Consider the following 21534-nt stretch of genomic DNA (forward strand, 5'->3'; position numbering starts at 1 on the left):
CTTGTCAAGATAAATCAATAATCCACAAAAGTAGCTTAGGAGAACAAGGCCTTATTAGTTACAGGTATGGCAAGAATAAAAGTAGCTTCAAAAAAAAAATATGTGCATAAATGGGGCTTGATGCCTTGCTATCTTGACCCAGGGCTCAACTCTCTTATAAAGCCATCATATAGGTGCAATATTGCAAAAAATGTGAACTAAAAAAAACTAAGAAGATACGGAATTCATCATACTTAGTTTAAAATAGCCTCCAATCCTACCAACTTACCAAGTTTTCAATATTTCAATTAAAAACCTGAATCCATGCAACTGATAATAACTGTCTCAATCCAGGATTAATTTGCCTTTTGCTGGTAAATCAACATCACGACACATCACAACATACTTGATTGGATGAGGGATGCCGGCAATCTTCAGAACTCAAAATTGGGAACTGGGTCTCATAATCCACAGGTAGGATCCTCCGTTCTTGCTGTCAATTCTCGTTGCTGTCAATTCTCACTCTTACACTCCTGCTTTCACTTTCGCAAAGTTTAGTTGTTTGGGGATATTTTTTGAAAGACGCTTTCATGCTCAAGTTCATGCTTGCGCATTGCGAAAATTGGGAATTACGGAGTAGAATTTTTACACCATCCAATTCGAAGCAAATCAGTGTTTCTTTAGTCCTTTGATATTACTCGGAATGTTAATGTTCCCTGTTAAACCTTAATACATTGACTCGTGAACTTGAGGGGATTCATACTGGTTGCAATCGAAAAACAACAAAGACAAATCACCAAAAGAGCAAACAACTAAAATCACACACCAGAAAAATCAATGGACATAATTTCGGAAACACACTTATTATCTTTGATCCAGCGTTCCAATCTTTTTTTCCACGAGTTCTACTAGGTGAACGGTCCCAATTATGGAAGTGGTCCCGAAAAGGACCAAAAACAGCTTGAACTGACCCTCATGGAGAGAATCCAATCCAACTCCACTTATAATATACACAATCGGAATCCCAATGCAAAGCATTAAAAAAACTAAACCCTAACAAATTGACTCGTGAATGTGAAGGAACTCATATCAAATGCAATCGAACATCACCAAAACACAAATACCCAAAAGTGCAAACAGTTAACAAAGTTTAGCCGACCCCAATTCAATGGGACTTAAGGCTCGGTTTGGTTTGGTTTAGTTTAGCAAACAAGTGAAAAAGATCACGCACCAGAAAGATCTTGCTGCCGCGGCTACAAATCCCGAGCACTTCCTTGGCCGATTCCAGAGTTTCTCTCAAAAAGATCAGACCTTTCACAGTGTCCTCCGAGATTTCTCCTTCGGTCTCCGTTAATTCATCGAACAACGGCGTCAGGAGCTTCAGCTTCCTCGACGGGTCCCGGCATTACCTCCTGAACACGCACTTGTAGTCGGAGAAGGCGGAGATCCCGTTCACGGTGTCGATTAGATTGTTCAGGAGTCGCGCATTGCCTTCTTCCATGACACTATGACGAGGTTGGATATATAATACTCCCCGTCCCACTTTGTTGCGTCATTATTCTTTTTTGGAATGTCCCAAAATGACACGCTCATTTCAAAATTTTTCATTTTTAGATGTCAATTTTATCATTTTGCTCCTCATTTTCTTTTACACTCCACATTTAAAAGGGTTAAAATTCCAAGAAACAAATGACCACCACCACCTTCGGTCGGTGACTTTTTCCAGCAACCACCTCCGGCTGGAGACTTTTTCCGGCGACCACCTCTGGCCGGTGAATTTGTTTAAAACACCACCCACGACCGTATATTCACAATTTCACAATGTTTCTCAATTTCACTGCGTGAAATTCTCAATTTCACACGAAATTCACACATGCTCCAACTTGATTGATCCTTTTAACGGTGCTTTTTTAAATTGTGCTAGACTTGGGCGTGTATTGGTCCACAAAAGTGGACCGGCCTGTAATTTTTCGATACAAAACAACTTCATTTTATTGTCCAAAACATACAGTTATGTGGATCATAGCCACCAGTATCAACCAAAAGGATTGGTAATAAGCTTACAAAAGGTTAATTATACAAAAACATGAAAAGAACAAAAAAGGGAGTAGGATATGTGTTTGCTACCATAGCAGACCCTTTACAAAAAAAATTTATAGGCAGCAGATTTTTTTACAAGTGCTTCGATTTTCATACAAAATCACAGCAATTTACAATTGCTTCAAGCTCCATAGAAAATCACAGCCCCAGTTGCCTGAAGTTTCATCCAAAAACACAAAAACAAAGTTCTTGACAAAGATGTCATCCAACCTGAAAAACATTTGAAAAGAAAAAAGAAAAGAAATTAGTCATCTAATTTTTCTGTTGTGTGGAAAAAATCTTAAAATGAGTAGATCATTAAAATTGAAAAAAAAAAAACTACCGTAAAGAAAACATTAGCATACTTCTATTGCCTCCATTTTGTAGATGAGCCATAACACTTTTCACCAAATCATGGTCACATTGAAGTTGAGTAGGCAGGTTATCATCTCTCGTCAATCCACCTTTTTCCAATATGTGGCACCTTGTAACCAACTCCCCCATTAACCTTCATGATCTCAATCATACAAGCTTGTAATGTCAAGAAGACATTATCTAGCGTTTGAGGTGATAATTCTTCAAAAGCACTTACAAGAGCAGAAACAAGCTCATCAATATTTTTTGATGCTTTTTGGTATTGCAAACTTTGAATTGCTCTAAAAAAACCAAGATCAAGAACATTTAAATTCGGACTGTTGGGAGGTTGGAATGACAAACGAATATCAAATCCATCTTTAGAAGCCTCTTCGAGAAACTCCGCATCAAATCATGAATGTGAGGCCTCGCATTATCCTGTTGAATCAAAATTGTTTCGATTCCATTGCCCCATGGCCATTTCGCTCGAATAGCAGGTAAGACTTTTTCGATCAAACACTTGCGAATAATCTCTTTAGTAACCGAAACAACAACCTTTGTTTCCAAAGTACCCGCCACACGATTTTTACTAGTCCGTTTGGCTAGTTCTTTGTATGTGAAGGGAAAAATTCCAATCTTACCAGAAAACTCTTGATTTCAGGTGGTGTCAAACCTTGGTCGAGCTACGGCCACTAGGAACATAACTTTTGTAAAGAAATGTTTGCTTTTGCAAGTTCGTAGGGGCTCATTTTCGTGGGGGAGTAGATAATACCTTTCCGACTCTTTAGTCATAAAAAACCATTTTTCATCAATATGCACGTAATTGTACATAGTTTTGAAAGTTGGTTGGCTTTCAAAACTAGATGGCTCAAGCATGGACAGGCAAAATTGAAGTCGTGCCCTCTTACCTTCTTCACTTAGGCATGGCTTCAATGGATTGGTATGCGGCCTCATCATTCCATCTTTAACTCGCCGATGGATTGTCGTTCTCGGCACTTCCAAGGCTTCTGCTATTGAACGGATATTGGTTCGTTGACTGTACGGAAGTGCAGCGATTCTGTTGAGGTCCAATTGCACTCTCTTACGGCCAACTCGTCCTCGCAAATTGGGGGATACATCAACTGTCAATCCCTTGGCAATACAAGAATTTGCTTTCTGCACAATTTGTCGTACTGTCCTCGGATCGACGGAATACATTGTAGCTACCTCCTTGAGACACCCCCTTTTTAATTTTCCAGATGCACTCTTTGAAAACAGAATCTCCAAAATCTCTCGCCTTTGTTGATCAGTTAGGTTCCTTTTTTCTCTACGGGAGAGAGAAGATGGTTCAGGCAAAGAAGGCATATCTTTTGCTTTGACGCTAATTAATAGAGGTGAAAATTTGTTGGAGAAAAAGTAGGAACAAGAGAGAAATTAGGAAGAAGAGGATTTTTAGGAAGCAGATAATGGAAGGAGTTTTGGATTAAAAGGAGTAGAAATTTGATGGAGAAAAAGTAGGAACAAGAGAGAAATGCGAGAGAGATTTAAGTGGAGCTGATCAGTATTGAAGAAGAGGATTTTTAGGAAGCTTAAGTATGGGAAGGGGTTTCACGTTGGTGGAGAGGAAAAAGTGGGGAGTGTAGTTATCCATTAAAATTGGGGTAAGATATGAGAGAGAGATTTAAGGAGAAATTTTCTCCCACCTAAATTCAAAATTTAAATCTGAATTGAAAGTGTGGAGAAATATGGCGGGCAAGCTGGAGTAATTTTTTGGAGAAATATGGCGGGCAAGCCGGAGTAATTTCAAAGTGTGGAGCAAATATGGCGGGCAAAAACGTTAGTATTTGAACCGATCATGAATCAACGGGCAAGTGGGGTCCACTTCAGGTCCCGCATAGATGATCCGAGCCGTTCAATAATTTTGTTCAAAAAAAATGAGTTGGCCCGTTAAAAATCAGCTCAATTCGATATGTGAAGGTATTTGATCCAATCCTTCCATTTTTTATTCAGATTACAAGTCTATAACCTGAATAAAAAATGAAAGGCTTGGATCGAATACCTACACATATCGGATTGAGTTGATTTTTCACTGGGCGCACTCATTTTTTCTCAAAAAAAATTATTGAATGGCTTGGATCATCCGTGCGGAACCCGAAGTGGACCCCGCGTACCCGTTGGTTCATGATCGGTTCATATGCTATTGGTACCAATAACACCTCTCGGCACAATTTGAGGCCATTCTCTCTTCACTGACATGACAAGAATTTCGCAGTGTGAAATTGGCTCCAATACATAATTTCGGATCTTCTTTTTTTTTAAATAAAATTTGGTACAGTACTAAGAATTGTCAAAAGGGAAAAAGGGTAAAATTTACAAGAAGTCAATGTAATCATAATATTTTCTTAAATTACGTGAAAGTCAAACTAGGCGTAACAAATTGGGACGGAGGGAGTATCTATCTATATATAGGGAAGGAAAGGAGAGCTGGAATTGAGGTGCGATTGGATAAAAATGATAAATTTGGGGAGAGAGACAGAGAGGAAGGGAGGAGTGCCGTCGATTTCGCATCGAGTTAGTTTGGTTCAATCTGATGTTCGATTACCGTGATGGAGGTCGAAGTGGACTCGCCGGAGGCCGACAAGGTGTCCGGAGTCACGATGGAGTTCCTCGCGACCGACGACGCTTCCTTCTTGCTGCCTCGCATGTCGCAGCGGCTGCGGCGGAGGCTCTTGATCGGAGGGGAAGGCGTCGCCGTCGATTGTCGAGGAAATCGAGGCCAAGCTCAGAGACCCCGATGAGATTGTGGGATTGGTGGTCTCACGCTCCGTTCTATAAACCTTCTTACAAAATAAGCAGCTTATTTTACATTTTTAAACTTAAAAATAATGTAAATAAAAAATAAATTTTTAATTTTTTTTGTATAGTATAAAAGATCTCGATGAGATTTTTCAAATAAGATCCATATTGCATCTTTTTATATTTTAATAAATTCATAATTTTTTAGCTTGAAATTGCCTTCTTAAAAAATAAGAATTTTTTTCTCATTGCGAAACGGGGCCTCAGAGTGAAAATTGGTGGTGGAGAGGAGGTGCAGATGTGGTCTCAGAATGAGATCGGAGAGAGAAATTCTTGATGGCGAGATGGAGTGGCGAGGCAGGATAAAAAAAAGGCAAAAAAGTCATGACATAATATATTCAAGCCTTTGAAAATAATATTCAGGTTGGATTTAAATCGAACCAAAAAAGAGGGATCGATCTCTAATTTTTTATAATTAATATTGTATGTGCCATATGCAACATGTGGGCTACCACAATGACTAAATTAAAATTTAATCTTACAAACCCATCATCCTTCGAGCACTCCGAAGCCTCGATGTTTTCAAGACTAGACCAGCAATCGATAGCAGCAATTGTCATAGAACTGCAAGTAGCAAGAACCCACATCGGACATGGGGTCGCCGACGTTTGCGATAGCGTAGGAGCGACAAAGGGGGGTGTCGTGGAAGTTGATGGTGAACCTGAGCTAGTCTTGCGAATATCAGATAGTCTTTGATGGTGGACCTGATGTTGATGATGATGATGATGATGAGAAGATGAAAGAGAATGAAAAAGTATTTTAACGAGTTCGTGGAGTAAAAAGTCATTACGCAATATAACCGAACATATTCAGATTTGGTGACAATATTTAGGGTTGAGATTGAACTCAGCCTAAAAATCAAAATTGGTCTCTAATTTCCTATTTTATCTGTCTCCTATACTATCTCAGATCTTATCCAATCTCCTATCTCCTATCCTATCCTACTATATAAAAAGAACCACTTCTTGGTATGCCACTTTTTTAATTTTGGACAATTTTGCCCCTCGATTTCGACAATTTACAATTTGTCAGGCTCTCATCTCATCTCAGACGTGGCGAAAGATCATCAAAAAGAACTCTCCAGAAAAATTATTTGCCCCTCTCACGTCGAGAGCGGGGGACCTGTGGTGACCCAACTCTCCACATGGGTGTTGTGAGGCAAAACTACATAGTTTTGTTGGCAAACTCCACCATTTCATGTTATGTTTGGTACTCATTAAAGGGGTCAGTTCTAGAAACACAAATTTTGACACAACATCTTAGAATTCTTAGCTATTGAAACGAATGGTGCGATTAGAAGTACTCCTTTCTATCCTCTCTCCATCTCACCTGATCTCTCTCTTCCCCCTCAATCTCACGTTCTGCTCTCTCACCTCCCCCGCCTCATGCGCTCTCTCTCTCTCTCTCTCTCTCTCTCTCTCTCTCTCTCTCTCTCTCCCCGTACATCACCATCTCCAGCGAGCCTCTCCTTTTTAGTGGGGCCATCTTCGGTTCTGATTTCCTAATCTATTTTTATTAGAGATCATCTCTTTGTTATTCTGATTAGGTTATTCCTGAATTTGACGAACATCTTTGAAATATTTTGACCCTTTTCAGAGGTGTACTTGGGTCTGGTAAGGTTAAAAAAAAGAAGAAGGATTTGATTCATAATTGATTACCAAATGGAGAGAACATGAATTTCTATCTTCACAATCACAAGTAAGGGGAACCATGTTGTAACAGTTCTTTAGCTTTCACAAATCCAGCAAGTGATTTTTTTTTCTTGATTTGCTTCTTTGAAAATAGGGGGAGGCCGAGAGGGGAGGGAAGAGAGAGAAGAGAGGCTCGTTGGGATGAGTTTGCCCAATAAAGTGATGTTCAGGAGAGAGAGAGAGAGAGAGAGAGAGAGAGAGAGAGAGAGAGAGAGGCAGAGAATGGGGAGGAAAGGAAAGGGGAGAAAGAGCGGAACATGAGTTTGAGGGGATGGGGGAGAGATCAAGTGAGATGGAAAGAAGAGAGAGGGAGAGTACAACTTGAAGTTCTAATCTCAGTCATTCATTTCAGTGGCTGAGATATTGTGTCAGAACTTGTGTTTTTTTGTTGTGTCTCTAAAATCGGCCCCCTCATTAAATGAGCAAGAAGTTAATTATTGTGTGATTTTGTAAAGCCTATTATGGGTCCTATAAAGGTGATTCAAATTACAAGTTATTCTATAAAATATTTTTTTATGAGTTCCTGAAAAAAAAATAGCACAATTCGATATCAGTAAGAGATTGTAATGCCCCAATTTTCATAAGAAATTTCGAAGCATTAAATATTATTTTTCAAAGAAGTTCCTTTATTCAAATAGTAATTCCTCAAATCCAACCAAATAGTTCAACATAGGAATTTATTTATTACAAACCCCAAATTTGAAAATATTAAATGTCTTATAACTTAGTCAAACGAAACACAGAGCCGACTTCTACACAAATCCCAAGCAAACTCTAGTTCGAACTCCATCACGAGATTCTCCTCTGCGTAGTTGTAGACACCCCAATTTTGGCCTCCGAATAATCTTTAAGTTCCCCGATGATGAAAATAAGGAAAAATATACCTTTTTTTTTTGAAGAGGAAAAAAAAAGATTATTGCTCATTTGTTACTCCTTTTCTAAACCTCAAGAAAATCCCTTTTCAAACATATAGGATGGCTCCCGATTCAATTGCAAAAGAGAAAGATGTGTTTGCTTTGTTAAGAACAACTTTTTCCACGACACACTAAGGATAAAATGGGCACATATTTCAACATATAAAACATCTTTGAGTGAAACCAATTGGGCTAGAAAGAGGACTCAACAAGCTTTCTAACGCTTCAAGTCGTGCTCAAATCCGAGTTCTAGAGTGTCCGGGGCGCCCCCTCGAAATTTGGCGTGCTGAGCTGTCGCATAATACCACGCGGCATTTCAGAAACGCCGCGCAGCATTCCAAAAATCACTCCACTGTGAGGCCTTTTTTCCATGCGCGTCAGCAGACTGGCCAGAGCGCATTTTTTGCCTTTGGGTCCGCTCCAAGCATATTTTTGCTTATAAATATACCCTTCATCTAGTTGAAAGGCACCCCTTGAATCTTGAGAAAAAAACCATTCTGAAATTCTCTGGGACCCCTTTTCTCTCTTTCTCTCTCTATATCAACCCACAAGCTGGTCCATTACAAAATCTGTCTCAAACTGATTTTCTTTCTCATTCTTCCTACAAAAGCTCATCAAACCTTCACAAAACTCACACAAATCTCCCAGAACTCAAAAACCCAACTGATTTTAAGAGTTTTCAGTCCAAATCAACCTTCATTCCTCCATCTTCAAGCACATCCAAGCTTCGATCAAAAAGTACAAATAAATTTCTTGAGCTAAACCATGTTTTGGCCTTGAGGGGAGCTCACTGAGGCCTTTCCTAGTCATTCTATACTGGGTTTTGGTCTCAAACGAGTTTTACATTCAGAAAGTAACCAAAAACAGTTTTTGCACTGAATACGCTACATCTTGCGGTGTTTTAGAACACCGCATGGCATAGTTTATTGCACCGTGTGTTATTTTAGTACTATTCATTATTATTTTCTTTTCTTTTTGTTTTTCTACTTCGGTTAATGTTGTTTAAAGATTGTGTAGGTACATTCCAGAGTCGAGTTTCATTTTAAAAGTCATCTTTTAACTTTATTAAATCTTTTAACATTGCTTTACATGATAAGATGAACAAAAGGGTCTCGTAAATTATTTTTCAGAGATTCAGAAAATATAAAAAACTATTTTGCTGACCTATGGTTTGTTTTGTCATGTAAAAGCGACTGATTCTGGAATGCGTAGACAGGTACACCTCACGGTGTTTTAGATACACTGTGCGATGTATCTGGTTCGCCGTGCGATGTTTCACATGATATTGGCAGACTGTTGTAATGCTGTTATTTCACTTTCTGTACATTGCTCATCCATTTCATATTGTACAGTTCGCACCACAAGCACGCCAATGTGTTATATTAAATCTCATGTCTCTTTCTCGTACATGTTTTAATCAAAGTAAAGTTTTTCAAATGATATTAAATCCCCCATTTAAAATGCTTAGTAGAGACCGATTTTTATCGAGCGAGAGGGGTGCTTTTTCAACCAAACATTTTCCTCTCGTAACTTGGCTCCCGAACCCAAGATTTTCAAGGTTTTCGCTAGACCAAAAGCCTTATCATTTTTCCAAAATAAGCTCTCAGTTTCTCGCATCATCCATCTCAAAAATTCGGGTGACGACTCTCGAGTGCGTCAGTCAGGGAGCTCACAGCAGTACTACTCACCCTCGAGGTCCTACGTCTCTTTAAAACAAATCCACAAATAAAACCCTAGCTAACAATGCTTGAATTTCACAATAGTTGTCTGAACTTCACAATAGGTGTCTTTGCCAAAGGCCTTGTCTCTTTGAGACCAGGTATGAATGAGTAGTTATTAAAGCAATGATCGATTGAGAATGGATGAACAAAAGACTAAAAGGCACATAGAGGAGGTGCTCTCACGGTTGTATTCGGGATCCCTGCGCCTCCACCTTGCAACCACCCATCTGGGCGGCCGCTGCGGAAGCCTTCTTCGACAACGGTTTCTTCTTCTTGCCGTCGAGACTCTTACCCTGAGCCAAGCTCTGGTATATGGCTTGGAGCTTGGCGTCAATGGCCGAGTGCAGTGGCTTTTACTCTCCAAAGTCGTCGCCGATGTAGGACCTGCTGTGGCGGAGGTTGGGGAAGTTGAGCTTGGCGAAGTCACCTCGGAGCTTGAAAGCGGCCCAGTGTCGAAGGTCCCGAGCCAGAGCCGGGTCCGGTTCTTGGGCAAACGGATCTCTGCGACCCACTTTCCCCAGTGCCCCTGCCTCACCCCATGGTCACCGAAGATTCACGAGTCTCTGGCAAGGACCTGTTGTGGTCATCTAAGCTTGTAGATGTGTGGTCCCTGGAGTGTTGAGATGACAGAAGAGAAGCCAGAGCGAATGTAAAGGATATTATTGGTATAAAATTATGTACAATCATTTGAGGTACATTTAGGAATTGGGCAGAGTGGAAGGAAATTGGGTCCAATAATTGGACTGGCCCATATATTACCCTTTTTTTTTTAGGCCCACTACGGATTCTACAAAAAATGATAAAAATCGCAAATTATTCTTGAAATATTTTTTATAGGTTCCTGAAAAAAATTACCACTATTAGATATCAGTAAGGGTTGTTTCAAAACTCTTAGCATGTTTCGGAGTTTATAAGGTGCCCTACAAATTCTGAAACATTCTCACCGATATCGGATTGAGCTCATTTTTTTCAGAAATTCATAAAAAAATATTTTAAGAATAACTTGCAATTTGAATTATTTTTGTGGGATCCGTGATGAATTTCAAAAAAAAAAAAAAAATCCTTGCCCATTTAACAAGTACCAAACATGGCATGAAATGATGAAACAGTGGAGTTTGCACTAAACGGTGGAGTTTTGGGTCACGAGTTAGGTCACCACAGGGGGAATTTGCGTCCCTCTCACACCCAAGACTTAAGGGCATGTCTCACTAACACGATAAAACTCTCGCTACCTAGTACACGCTACCTCAAAACCCTAGATCCGTTCCATCCGAGTAGAAAGAGAGAGAGGGAGCGCGACAGCGGTTGGTTCTTCTGACGACGTCAGTGATGGCGGAAACCGAGACACATTCCAGGCTGAGATCAACCAGCTGCTGAGCCTGATCATTAACACTTTCTACAGCAACAGAGATCCTTCTTCGTGAGCTCATCAGCAACGCCTCCGATGTGAGCCTATTTCTCTCTTTCTCTATTGATCTCTCTGTTGAGACTTGAATCATGTGTTCGTCTGTTGTTTTTATGTGCGCATCTTCACGTTCCTTTTGTTTTTATGTATTCTATGTGCTCATCTTCGCCTAATACCGCAAATCATGTGTATTTTGTAATGCATGTGTATTTTGTAATCGCTCTCTAGATGATTCGAGTTGGCCGTAATTTACGAATTTTTGATTGGCCAGCATAGTACTGCAGATGAATTTAACCACAGCATCATCAATCTCATTTGACGATTACTCACTAATCAGAAAATCAAATTTACCATGATTTTTTAAGACACAAAATATGTGTCGTTCATCTTGTAAAAGTTTTGATACATAGACATGGTTGAATCATATCTATTTTAGGAGCAATGGAGGGTCGCACCGTTCATAGCTCTTAAGACCAACATTGTTTGTTCAAATAGGCACCGATGACCGATGAAGTAATTTTTTTACATGAACAACATACACATTGAGACTTGCAAGATAAACAACTTGTAGGGCAGACCCAAGGCTAGGATCATATGCTAACACCTTATGGAAGCTATATATACATATCAGATCAGGGAAATTTTAGTAGATAGGCACCCCTGTTTTAAGGCCCAAACTGAATTTTATATTGGATAATTTGCTAATAACACCTTGAAAATGTTGTTGGACTTTTTTTAACCTCTGCCTCATTGAAGGTTAAGATATAACGAAGTCTTTGGTTTTTCTTTGTTTAAGGTTAGGGCTTTGGTTTAGTTGCTTTGCATTCTATTCAACAAAAAGGAAATTGATTTTAGCATTTTTCTTTTTATTATTTACACTTTTTTTTTGTCTTTATCTGACGTGAATTGACTACATTGCTCCTTCATGTGAGTAAAAGTGAGCTTTTTAAAAGGGTAATAAAGTAAATTCATATGAATAAAGACGAAAAAGAGAATGTGAATGGTAAAAGAATAGAGTATGAAAATCAGTACTCAACAAGAATTGTCAAAAAGTTTACTAAAAAAAAAAAGAAAAGATAAAACCAACATATAGATGTTTTATTTATTTTCTGTGCGATGAACTTTCATAAAGTTTGGTCTATATGTTTTTAAATTTCTTTCTTCGAGACTTTGCATATTTTGACCAAAAGTTTAAAAAGTTACGTAATCAACAAGGAAAATTAATCAAATCAAAAGAAAAGGAGTATTTGTGAAAAATGAACATTTATGTGGAACCAGGAGGCGGTTCAGCCATGGGTTTGTGAGGGGAAAATGGGACCCATCTTTTAGGCTCATTGACCGAATTAGTACAGTTAGGTTTTGTCAAAATCATTAAAGTTGACTAATGATATTGATAGTTACATGATTACATCATTTTGTATACAAAATGTGAACATAAAAACATGAATTTCTTTGATAGTAAATAAAAGGATAAAATTCACTGACACCACTGGGATTTGTCTTAATGACAATTACTCCCCTCGCGTATGAAAATTCTCCCTTCGTTTCAAATTATTGGTCCCCTATTCTAATTGGGATAGTCCAAAATATTGATCCCCCTTGAAAAGTAAAAAAAAAAAGAAAAAAAAAAAACTGGTGTGTTCCGAAAATTGTCCTTATAAATATATATTATTACATGTACTTTTAAAAGGTTAGAATTCTGTAAAGGGACCAATAATCAGGAACGGAAGGAATAACAATGAACACTATGAGGTTACCATGTGCATTTCACTGACAACCCCAATTGACAATTTTCTGTCTAAACACGTGATGGAATGAACTGAAAGTAACTTTTAAATAAAATTTCACAATTTCTGATACTTTAGAATAAATAAATAAAACTATCAATTATCACTTATATTGAATCAAAATGACTTCATTTTATCCATTAGAGACGTTGTTTTGATAAAAAGAGTAAACTTCATTCATAACTATTTACTGTATTTTTTACCACTGAGCCTTTCTTTTGTTTGAAAAGACAAAATTATTACTTTTGGTTCGAAACTTGGGGAAAGTTTTTTATTGTTTATTCTATTATTAAAAAGGATGAATTTGTAACACTTTTGAAACCATAGGGAGTTTGTAATAATTTCTCAATTTGTTATCCAGTCAAATCTCAGGATGTGTCGGTGAAATTTACCCAAAAAAAGCAATAGTATTATCATTCCAAAAAAAATTTCCTCAATTTTTGGTCCTAGTCAGCACTTTTTAGTGTCCTAAAAAGATATTCTCAGTTGAAAAATAATGGACAAAAAAGTGTTAAGTTTATTCTTTTACCCCTAATTTTTTAAAGTTAGTCCATGCAATAATGATGTTTTTTGAATGGTAAAAGGAGAAAAAAAAAATCGACAAGTATAATGATAATGTTTCGTAATATTATTGAAATTTCTAAATGGATCAACAAATTACGATGGGATAATACTGCCGCCAGGTCTGATAAGTAAGCGGGGCCCACTGTGGAACCCAAGACGTGGACGACTGGACGGGGGGTATCACACGCAAGAACCAGCTGTTGTTATTCCCCCTCTATCATATGCTGCTGGTCTGGTCGTTGAATTTCTTTTGGCCAAGATCTCCCTCCCTCTAATCCCAGATTGAGGGATCTACAACTCCTCTTCTTTCTGTTTGACCATAGACACAATAGAAAGAGACAATTTTGAAGAAGAACAAGAAGAAGCTCAGAGAGATCTGGCATTTTCACTTGTGAGGTACTCATCAGTGTAACTATTTTCTTGCACGCCAAACATAATACCGTAGTGCCTTTCATTGACAGTTATCCTTGACAGTGAATTCTTGGTTTCTTCTTGAAGTTTGTGCCAATTTAACATCTGGGTACTCCTTAATTTTCTCTTTAGGGGACTGTACATTTGTTGGTTTGACTCCATAAGAAATCTGGATTACTGGGTTTTTTTTCTTTATCCGTTTGGTTGGTGAGAAAATGATGGAAAAGGAGAGAACTTAGAGCTAAATCTAAGATGTACAAAGTTGGGTTCTTGGTGACTGTTCATTAGTTGTTGGTTTGACTTTGGTTCTTGGTCTTTTTGATTCTCTGTTTGGTGGTTGAGAAAATGATGGATAAGGAAATAAATTGGAACTGAAGACTTAGAAGAATTGTTCCTAATTTGGGCCGGGCGATTGAGGTCCTCCACCGTACTATGCTTAGGCATTTACTGGCCTTTTGTTGAGTTGGGTTTTGGCATCACTTGGGGCCAGAACTCACTAACATTATAGTTACATTTTTCTCAGCAATATAATTTAGAGTTTGAGTTGCTTGTAGATCTTTAATTTAGATATATGCTTAGGTACATTGATCTGTTATGCTCGTGACTTGGGATATCGAGAAATCTGAATTGTGTTGGTATTTTCATATGTAGTTTTTTTTTTCAGACAAGACAGGTCAATTGAGGAATGATACAAAGATGGAGAGAAAAGGAAACTGGTTATCTTCAGTAAAGAAAGCTTTCAGCCCCGAATCCAAGGAAAAGAAAGCCCAGGTTTGAGAAGATTTCTGTCTGTTCTGCAGCAAGTATCTTGAGTTGAAATGTGTTTATGATCATCTAATAACTGCTTTTCAGAAATCTAAGAAGTCGAAGAAGAAATGGTTTGGCAAGGGAAAAACTACTGTTCCCGATTTCTCACCCGAAGAAACAGTCGCATTGCCTCATCGTTTTTCTCCACCCGAAGAGGTGACATGGACCGAAGTGGATACTGAACAAACGAAAGAAGATTATTCCTCAGAAGATGACATGGAAGATGAGGGTATCGTTGCAGAACCTCAAGCTGTTGAAGAGGTTGTTCAAGTCACTGCTGTAACTCAGTTCACGGGCATAGTTGATGAGGAAGCTTCAGCAATCAAAATTCAAAAAGCATTCCGTGGATACCAGGTATATGTCTCCTTTTGTCTAAATGAAGTATAACTTTTATCTTTCACTTTCCAACTGTTCTTGTTTTATTAGATTCCGTTTCTTATCAAATAAAAGGTCCCATGTTAGTTAGTGTGGTTCTTATTGCTTACATCTGCTTTAGAATCATGACATATTCTCCTTGCAAAAATCTTTCATTGCTAGCTCAATGAGGACAGTGGAAAATTATATGTTGTACTTGAGAAGTAATTGAGCTTAGTTGTCTCATCTGATTCCAACAGCTAATTTCAGCTGGCAGATTTCCTTTATTGCGGTTTAAAAGGTTGAGAAAAGTCGTTGACGAAAAAGCATTCTTTTTTTTCAGTCTTCTATTTGCTACATCGAGCTTGTTCGGACAGAGAGACTACCATCCAGAAATTTTGTTTGGAACCAAATCAATTATGGTTTAGATTTTAGGAATTTTTGTAAGATTGAGGGGCTTGACAAAGATGTTGCAAAAACCCTGTGAAGGCGGTGTAATGTTGGGGTTTGATATCAGGAGCCACTAATGTAGCAGGGAGTTCGCTGAGGTTTAGTTACTTTTGAGTGTGGAAACAAGGTTTGTTTTAGGGCTCGAGTATTGCAGAAAGATTCCTAGGCGTTTTGTCTCATACTTGTGTACTTCCCTCTTTACATTGTATTCATATGCCTCACATGTGGATGTGGGCAGGGTAATGTCTCAAGGCATATTGCTTTGTAATTTATCTCTCGTATGTTAGTGTGTCTCCCTGCATGCGTGGATGTGATCTGCCAAATTGAACCTGAGCTTTTGGGTCTTTTGTAGCATGACTGATTGTTAGGCGGTTGGGACTTTCGAGTAAATATCTATTCAGTACAATTGGCGTAGTCCTAGCATAGTTATTTTGTCTCTCAACGAAGAGAGATGATTTGAAATATGTCATTGGACTTATTGCAAACATTTTGTCCAAAATTTCTTAGTTAATAAACCTTAAGAAAAGTTGTATATTTGACTTATATTTTCGTTTCTTCAATCTATTACAGTATCTTTTTGAAGACGGAAATTACACTGCTATGGCCTATGGATCTTATTGGAACTTTGCACTTGATTCTCTTCTCCTTTACTTAAGATTTGTACACGTGAAATGATGTAGCTTATCGACTTATTTGCTATTCCCTTTTCACCGTCTTCAGGCAAGAAGGGGATTGAGGGCTTTGAGAGGGCTCGTGCGGCTGAAATCATTGGTACAAGGGCCGCCTGCAAAACGTCAAACAGCACATGCTTTAAGATGCATGCAGACTTTGGCTCGTGTGCAGTCTCAGATCCAGTCTAGAAGGATCAGAATGTCGGAGGAGAATCAGGCACTCCAGAGACAGCTCCTACAGAAACGTGCAAAGGAACTTGCAAATTTGCAGGTAAGTTTTCTCCCTTAACTCCATTCATTTTCTTCCAAATTGCTTTGCTTAATCTGTATGTGATGTGGCATCTTATAAGGTGTAAATTGGTGTTCTTGGAATGAACGCAATGCAATTCAAGTAGCGTGCTAGACCAATGTATGAATGTTGTTTGAGGCTGATGAGCTCTGAAAGTTTTTTAGGATGTGTGTTTGGTGAAATGTACACAGGATTGCAATGTTGATTCAAATTCCTTTCATTTACGGCTTCATACATGGTGATTCCGCCAAATATTTTACATGGTTTACATACTATAAGTTCAGGTTTTGTAAAATCTTCTTGTTTGAGTTCTTTGTTGTGAAGAAAGGACAATTCCCGTTGAGAACATATTTTAAAAGCATGGTTATCGGTTCTTGCTTTATCCAGAAGCACATTGCTCTTTGCTAGTTTTTAACTCTGGTTTAACTTTAACGATGTACCAGATTGGGGAGGAATGGGATGCCAGTCTACAGTCAAAAGAACAGATTGAAGCAAACTTACTTAGCAAGTACGAGGCAGCCATGAGAAGAGAGAGGGCAATGGCTTATTCATTCTCTCATCAGGTAACCTCATGATCCATCTCCTATTTTCTCTGCACATTCTATCTTGTTCATCCAAAAAATGATGGGGAAAGGATAAGACTTCCATGGAAACAGAAAATTAGATAAAAGAAACTACCACGTTTCAACGACTTCTAATTTCTGTAGTGTTTTGCAATTGCTAGGAAGATGGTAGCTCCCCCGTGTGTAGGAAATGCCATTGGCCATGAATTGATATAGAAGGGAAATTTTGTTGCTAGTTTAGTCGCAACTTTTTATTCTGAATAACTGCAGAAACTTTCGAGTAAGAAGCATATCAATTGAAAAAGAAGCATTTTGTCCGAGTGCACAAATCTTTTTTCGTATGAGCATAGCTACATCTGAAAGAATTCAGCCTTTGATTTAGCTTCCCAAATTTGAAATAAGCAGCAAATGCAGAAGAGGCAAACTAGTTCTGCAACTCTAATTAGCGAATATTCAGCTCTTTACTAGTTGTGAATAATACAGCCATTGACTTAGTTTCCCATTATTGAAACAAGCAGAAAACTCAGAAGAAGTCAACAAGACCAGTGACCCTAATGTTCATGGACCCCAACAATCCTCACTGGGGTTGGAGTTGGTTAGAACGATGGATGGCAGAGAACCAAGGCACATCCGAGAAAGAACTCCACAACGACCAGTCACCCACAAAGAATCCAACACTCAACCTATACGGAGGAGAAATCACCAAGTCTTTTGTTCGTCATCAACTAAATTCCAAAAACCCTTCCCTGACTTCCAACCAAAAACCGACTCCTCCCAATCACCAGTCCCCTGCGATTCCCCCATCAGTAACCAAAAAGAAGAAGGCAGAAAGCCCAAGAGAAAGCGTTTTCAGCCCAGATAGCGATGGAAAAAGCGTGTTTAGTGTGCAGACAGGGAAGAACAGGAGGCACAGCATTAGTGGGCCATCACCAGCAAGGGATGATGAGAGCCTCGGGAGCTCCCCAGGAGTTCCGAGTTATATGGCGCATACTCAATCAGCAAAAGCTAAGTTACGGATGCAAAGCCCATTGGGCTTGGAGAATGGCACCACGCCACCAGAGAAGGGATCATCAGGTTCCTCAAAGAAACAGCTGTCGTATCCTGCTTCTACGGCTAAGCCAAGGAGGCATTCGGGTCCACCTAAGGTCGAAGTCAGCTCCCTTGAAGGACCCAGTGTGGGGAATGGTGGGGCCCAGTTGATTCTTTCTGAGCAAGAAGCATAGGAGAAAACAATGAGAAGAATGAAGATCGAAAAATGGAAAAACCGATAGTGAATGCTATGTTACCACTGTGTATTTGGATACGTTTCTGTGAAATATTTCCACATCTGAGAGTGTTTCTGTTAAATGAGAGGTCATTTGATTTGTGTATTTACTTCCACGAATGTTAAATCATCTGTAAGCCCATTCTTATTTGCTACGGGTTGTTGGTTTGGGGCTCAAAGCAATCTCTTGGGTGAGTCTTGTTGTGTGGTTATTTCTCTTTTCTCTTTCTTCTCTCATTCTAAAGATTGAGAGAAGTAAAAAACCAGCTTGGAGCTTCTTCTTTTTTTTTTTCTTGTAAAAATTTATGCGATTCTGTCATACTGTGAATGCAATAAATCCACTAATTTTCCCTCTCCTTTTTCAAATTTCCCAGGCATGAGGCATCCAATCAATATGAAGCGAGACTTGTGATGCATTTTTGCCTCTGCTGTTTTGCTACAGAAGACTACCCCTGACCGGAAAGCTGATCGGTAAAAGAAAATTTTATTAACTCGGAATAAAAAGCATATCGGGTTAAAAGGGTGATAGCAAAACATGTAACAACACTCGAGTGATAAATTATAAGTAGGTTAGCAAAACCACCAAGCAAATAACCCGTTTGCCCCCAACGAGAAGATAGCAAGATGGTAACTCGAAAAACAAGGCACCCAAATACAATCAAGTTCATACTAGGAAATACACCCAACAAAAGAAGAAAAACAGCAATTAAAAGCTTATTCTCTCTATTGAGATTTGCCCATTTCGTCGTATAATTCCTCCTTCCACTGGCAACCCTCTTATCATCTCAACACGAGAGCGAATCAACAATGACAGATGTGATTTTAGCTTTAAATTCGACGGTCTTGTGCATGTATTCATCCTCATTGCCATACAAATTCAAACCCGATGCATCAATCACACCACACAGGGTCGGAGCCAAGATAACTCAATTTTTGTTTCTGCTCCGAATATCCTCTCAAGAGAGGGAAACGTCGTTGATTGCTTCTTTCATCATAATTTCATCAGTTTTTTTTTTTCTCCAAATAAAGAAATATATATTTTTTCTTCAGTTTTCCTTCCTTGTCACTGTTCCACTTCCTTCTAGTTTCTTGTTCATTGGAGCATTAAGACAGAGAAATATTGTGCAACTGCCACTTCACGTGTTTTCTCATCAGCACCATACTAACAAAAGCGGAAAAAATTGAATAAAGACCAAAAAACTATTTTAGGGAAACTAGGTAGAAAAGAACCGTCCCTTTTAATAGACTGATGAAGCAAAATTAAGCTCCGTGAATATCAATTCATAAAGTTAGGGCTTGTTTGGAACTTATGGAAATGAAAGGAAAATAAAAGAAAAGAAAGAAAAGGAAAGTGTAGTGGAAAATTATTCTTTTTTTGTTATCTTCCTCTTTGTTTCTTCTCAACCCAAAAAAGGGAAAATTGTTTTCCTTTGTATCCAAACAAAGCTTAAGGTGCGGCCTCATTTGACTTTAAAAGTGGAACAATAACTCTTTTTTTGTCTTTATTCAAAAAAAATTTGCATTTATTAGTTTTGAGTCAAACTTTTGTAACTTATTGATTCGTCTCAGTGAGAATAATCGGAAAAGTAAAAAATTTTGATCGAAATTCATAATTTTTTTCAAAAAGACAAGGATAAGTAAAAAAAAAGTTGACTTATTGACTTTTTTTTGTCTTTATTCAAAAAATTATGAATTTCGATTAAAAAAATTTACTTTTCCGATTCCTCTCGTCGAAACCGATCAATAAATCACAAAAGTTTGACGTAAAATAAATACGGAGTAAATGCAAATTCCTTGTCACTGTTCCACTTCCTTCTAGTTTCTTGTTCATTGGAGCATCAAGACAGAGAAATATTGTGCAACTGCCACTTGACGTGTTTTCTCATCAGTACCATACTAACAAAATAAATGCAAATTCCTTGTCACTGTTCCACTTCCTTCTAGTTTCTTGTTCATTGGAGCATCAAGACACAGAAATATTGTGCAACTGCCACTTTGACGTGTTTTCTCATCAGTACCATACTAACAAAAGCGGAAAAAAAAAATTTGAATAAAGACCAAACAACTATTTTAGGGAAACTAGATAGAAAAGAACCGTCCTTTTAATAGACTGATAAAGCAAAATTAAGCTACGTGAATATCAATTCATAAAGTTAGGGCCAGTTTGGAACTTAGGGAAATGAAAGGAAAATAAAAGAAGGGGGCGATTATTCGCAGTCCTGTATTTTCTCCCTTAGCCCACTATATTTCGGTAAATAGTTGTTAAAAATCATACATAACATTTCGGTAAATAGCTGTTGAAAACAAGATTATATTTCGGTAACTAGATGTCGAAAATATATTCAACCTTCGGTAAATAACTGTCGAACATACATTTTTGGTAAATAGCTGTTGAAAAAAATATTATATTTCTGTAATTGTATGCTGAAAATGTATCTCAATTTCGGTAACTAACTGTCGAGTATAATTGGAAATTTTTAACGGACTAAGGGAGAAAATATGAGGCTGCGAATAGTCGCCCCTAGAAGAAAAGAAAGGAAAGAAAAGTGTAGTGGAAAATTACTCTTTTTTTGTTATCTTCCTTTTTGTTTCTTCTCAACACCAAAAAGAGAAATTTATTTTCCTTTGTGTATCCAAACAAAGCTTAAGGCGCGGCCTCATTTGGCTTTAAAAGTAGAATAGGCCTCATTTGGCTTTAAAAGTGAAACAATAACTTCTTCTTTTTTTGTGTATCCAAAAAAATTTTATTTATTAGTTTTACGTCAAACTTTTGTGACTTATTAATTCGTTTTAGCAAGAGGAATCGGAAAAGTAAAAAATTTTGATTGAAACTCATAATTTTTTTAGGAGGCGACTATTCGCAGCCCCGTATTTTTTCCCTTAACCCACTACATTTCGGCAAATAGTTGTTGAAAATCATACATAACATTTCGGTAAATAGCTGTTGAAAACAAGATTATATTTCAGTAACTACATGTCGAAAATATGTTCAACATTCGGTAAACAACTGCCGAACATACATTTTCGGTAAATAGCTGTTGAAAAAAATATTATATTTCGTTAATTGTATGCTGAAATGTATCTCAATTTCGGTAACTAACTGTCGAGTATAATTGAAATTTTTTTAACTGGCTAAGGGAGAAAATACGGGGCTGCGAATAGCCGCTCCATTTTTAAAAAAAAGACAAGGATAAGTAAAAAAAAAAACTGACTTATTGACATTTTTTTGTCTTTATTTAAAAAATTATGAGTTTCGATAAAAAAAATTTATTTTTCTGATTCTTATCGTCGAAATCGATCAATAAGTCACAAAAATTTGACGCAAAACAAATAAATGCAAAAAAAATTGAATAAAACCTAAATAGAATTATAGTAATCGATAAAATTTAAGCAACG

General features: G+C 37.9%; 2 protein-coding genes across 6 annotated transcripts; one reads left to right on the forward strand and one right to left on the reverse strand.

Annotated features, from left to right (window-relative positions):
• Positions 1 to 1953: 1953 nt before the first annotated feature.
• LOC131326682 (uncharacterized) lies at positions 1954 to 4021 on the reverse strand. 2 transcript variants are annotated; one of them, XM_058359542.1, is made up of 3 exons: positions 3321 to 4021; positions 2402 to 2645; positions 1954 to 2289 (listed from the first exon to the last, which is right to left on the reverse strand). In XM_058359542.1, the coding sequence occupies exons 1-2, from the start codon at positions 3754 to 3756 to the stop codon at positions 2614 to 2616; spliced, it is 468 nt and encodes a 155-aa protein (XP_058215525.1). In that variant the 5' UTR covers positions 3757 to 4021; the 3' UTR covers positions 1954 to 2289; positions 2402 to 2613. The 2 variants fall into 2 exon arrangements, with proteins under 2 accessions (XP_058215525.1, XP_058215524.1); XM_058359541.1 differs by having other exon boundaries at positions 1955 to 2289; positions 2424 to 2645.
• Positions 4022 to 13438: 9417 nt separating this feature from the next.
• Positions 13439 to 18317, forward strand: LOC131327176 (protein IQ-DOMAIN 2-like). 4 transcript variants are annotated; one of them, XM_058360202.1, is made up of 6 exons: positions 13439 to 13725; positions 14405 to 14511; positions 14593 to 14901; positions 16072 to 16293; positions 16755 to 16874; positions 17393 to 18317. In XM_058360202.1, the coding sequence occupies exons 2-6, from the start codon at positions 14437 to 14439 to the stop codon at positions 18095 to 18097; spliced, it is 1431 nt and encodes a 476-aa protein (XP_058216185.1). In that variant the 5' UTR covers positions 13439 to 13725; positions 14405 to 14436; the 3' UTR covers positions 18098 to 18317. The 4 variants fall into 4 exon arrangements, with proteins under 4 accessions (XP_058216185.1, XP_058216186.1, XP_058216187.1 ...); XM_058360203.1 differs by having other exon boundaries at positions 13486 to 13725; positions 14392 to 14511; XM_058360204.1 differs by having other exon boundaries at positions 13486 to 13725; positions 14410 to 14511.
• The last annotated feature ends 3217 nt before the right edge of the window (positions 18318 to 21534 follow it).

The sequence above is a fragment of the Rhododendron vialii genome, chromosome 5a (assembly GCF_030253575.1).
Source record: "Rhododendron vialii isolate Sample 1 chromosome 5a, ASM3025357v1".
In the NCBI taxonomy this organism is placed as follows: domain Eukaryota; kingdom Viridiplantae; phylum Streptophyta; class Magnoliopsida; order Ericales; family Ericaceae; genus Rhododendron; species Rhododendron vialii.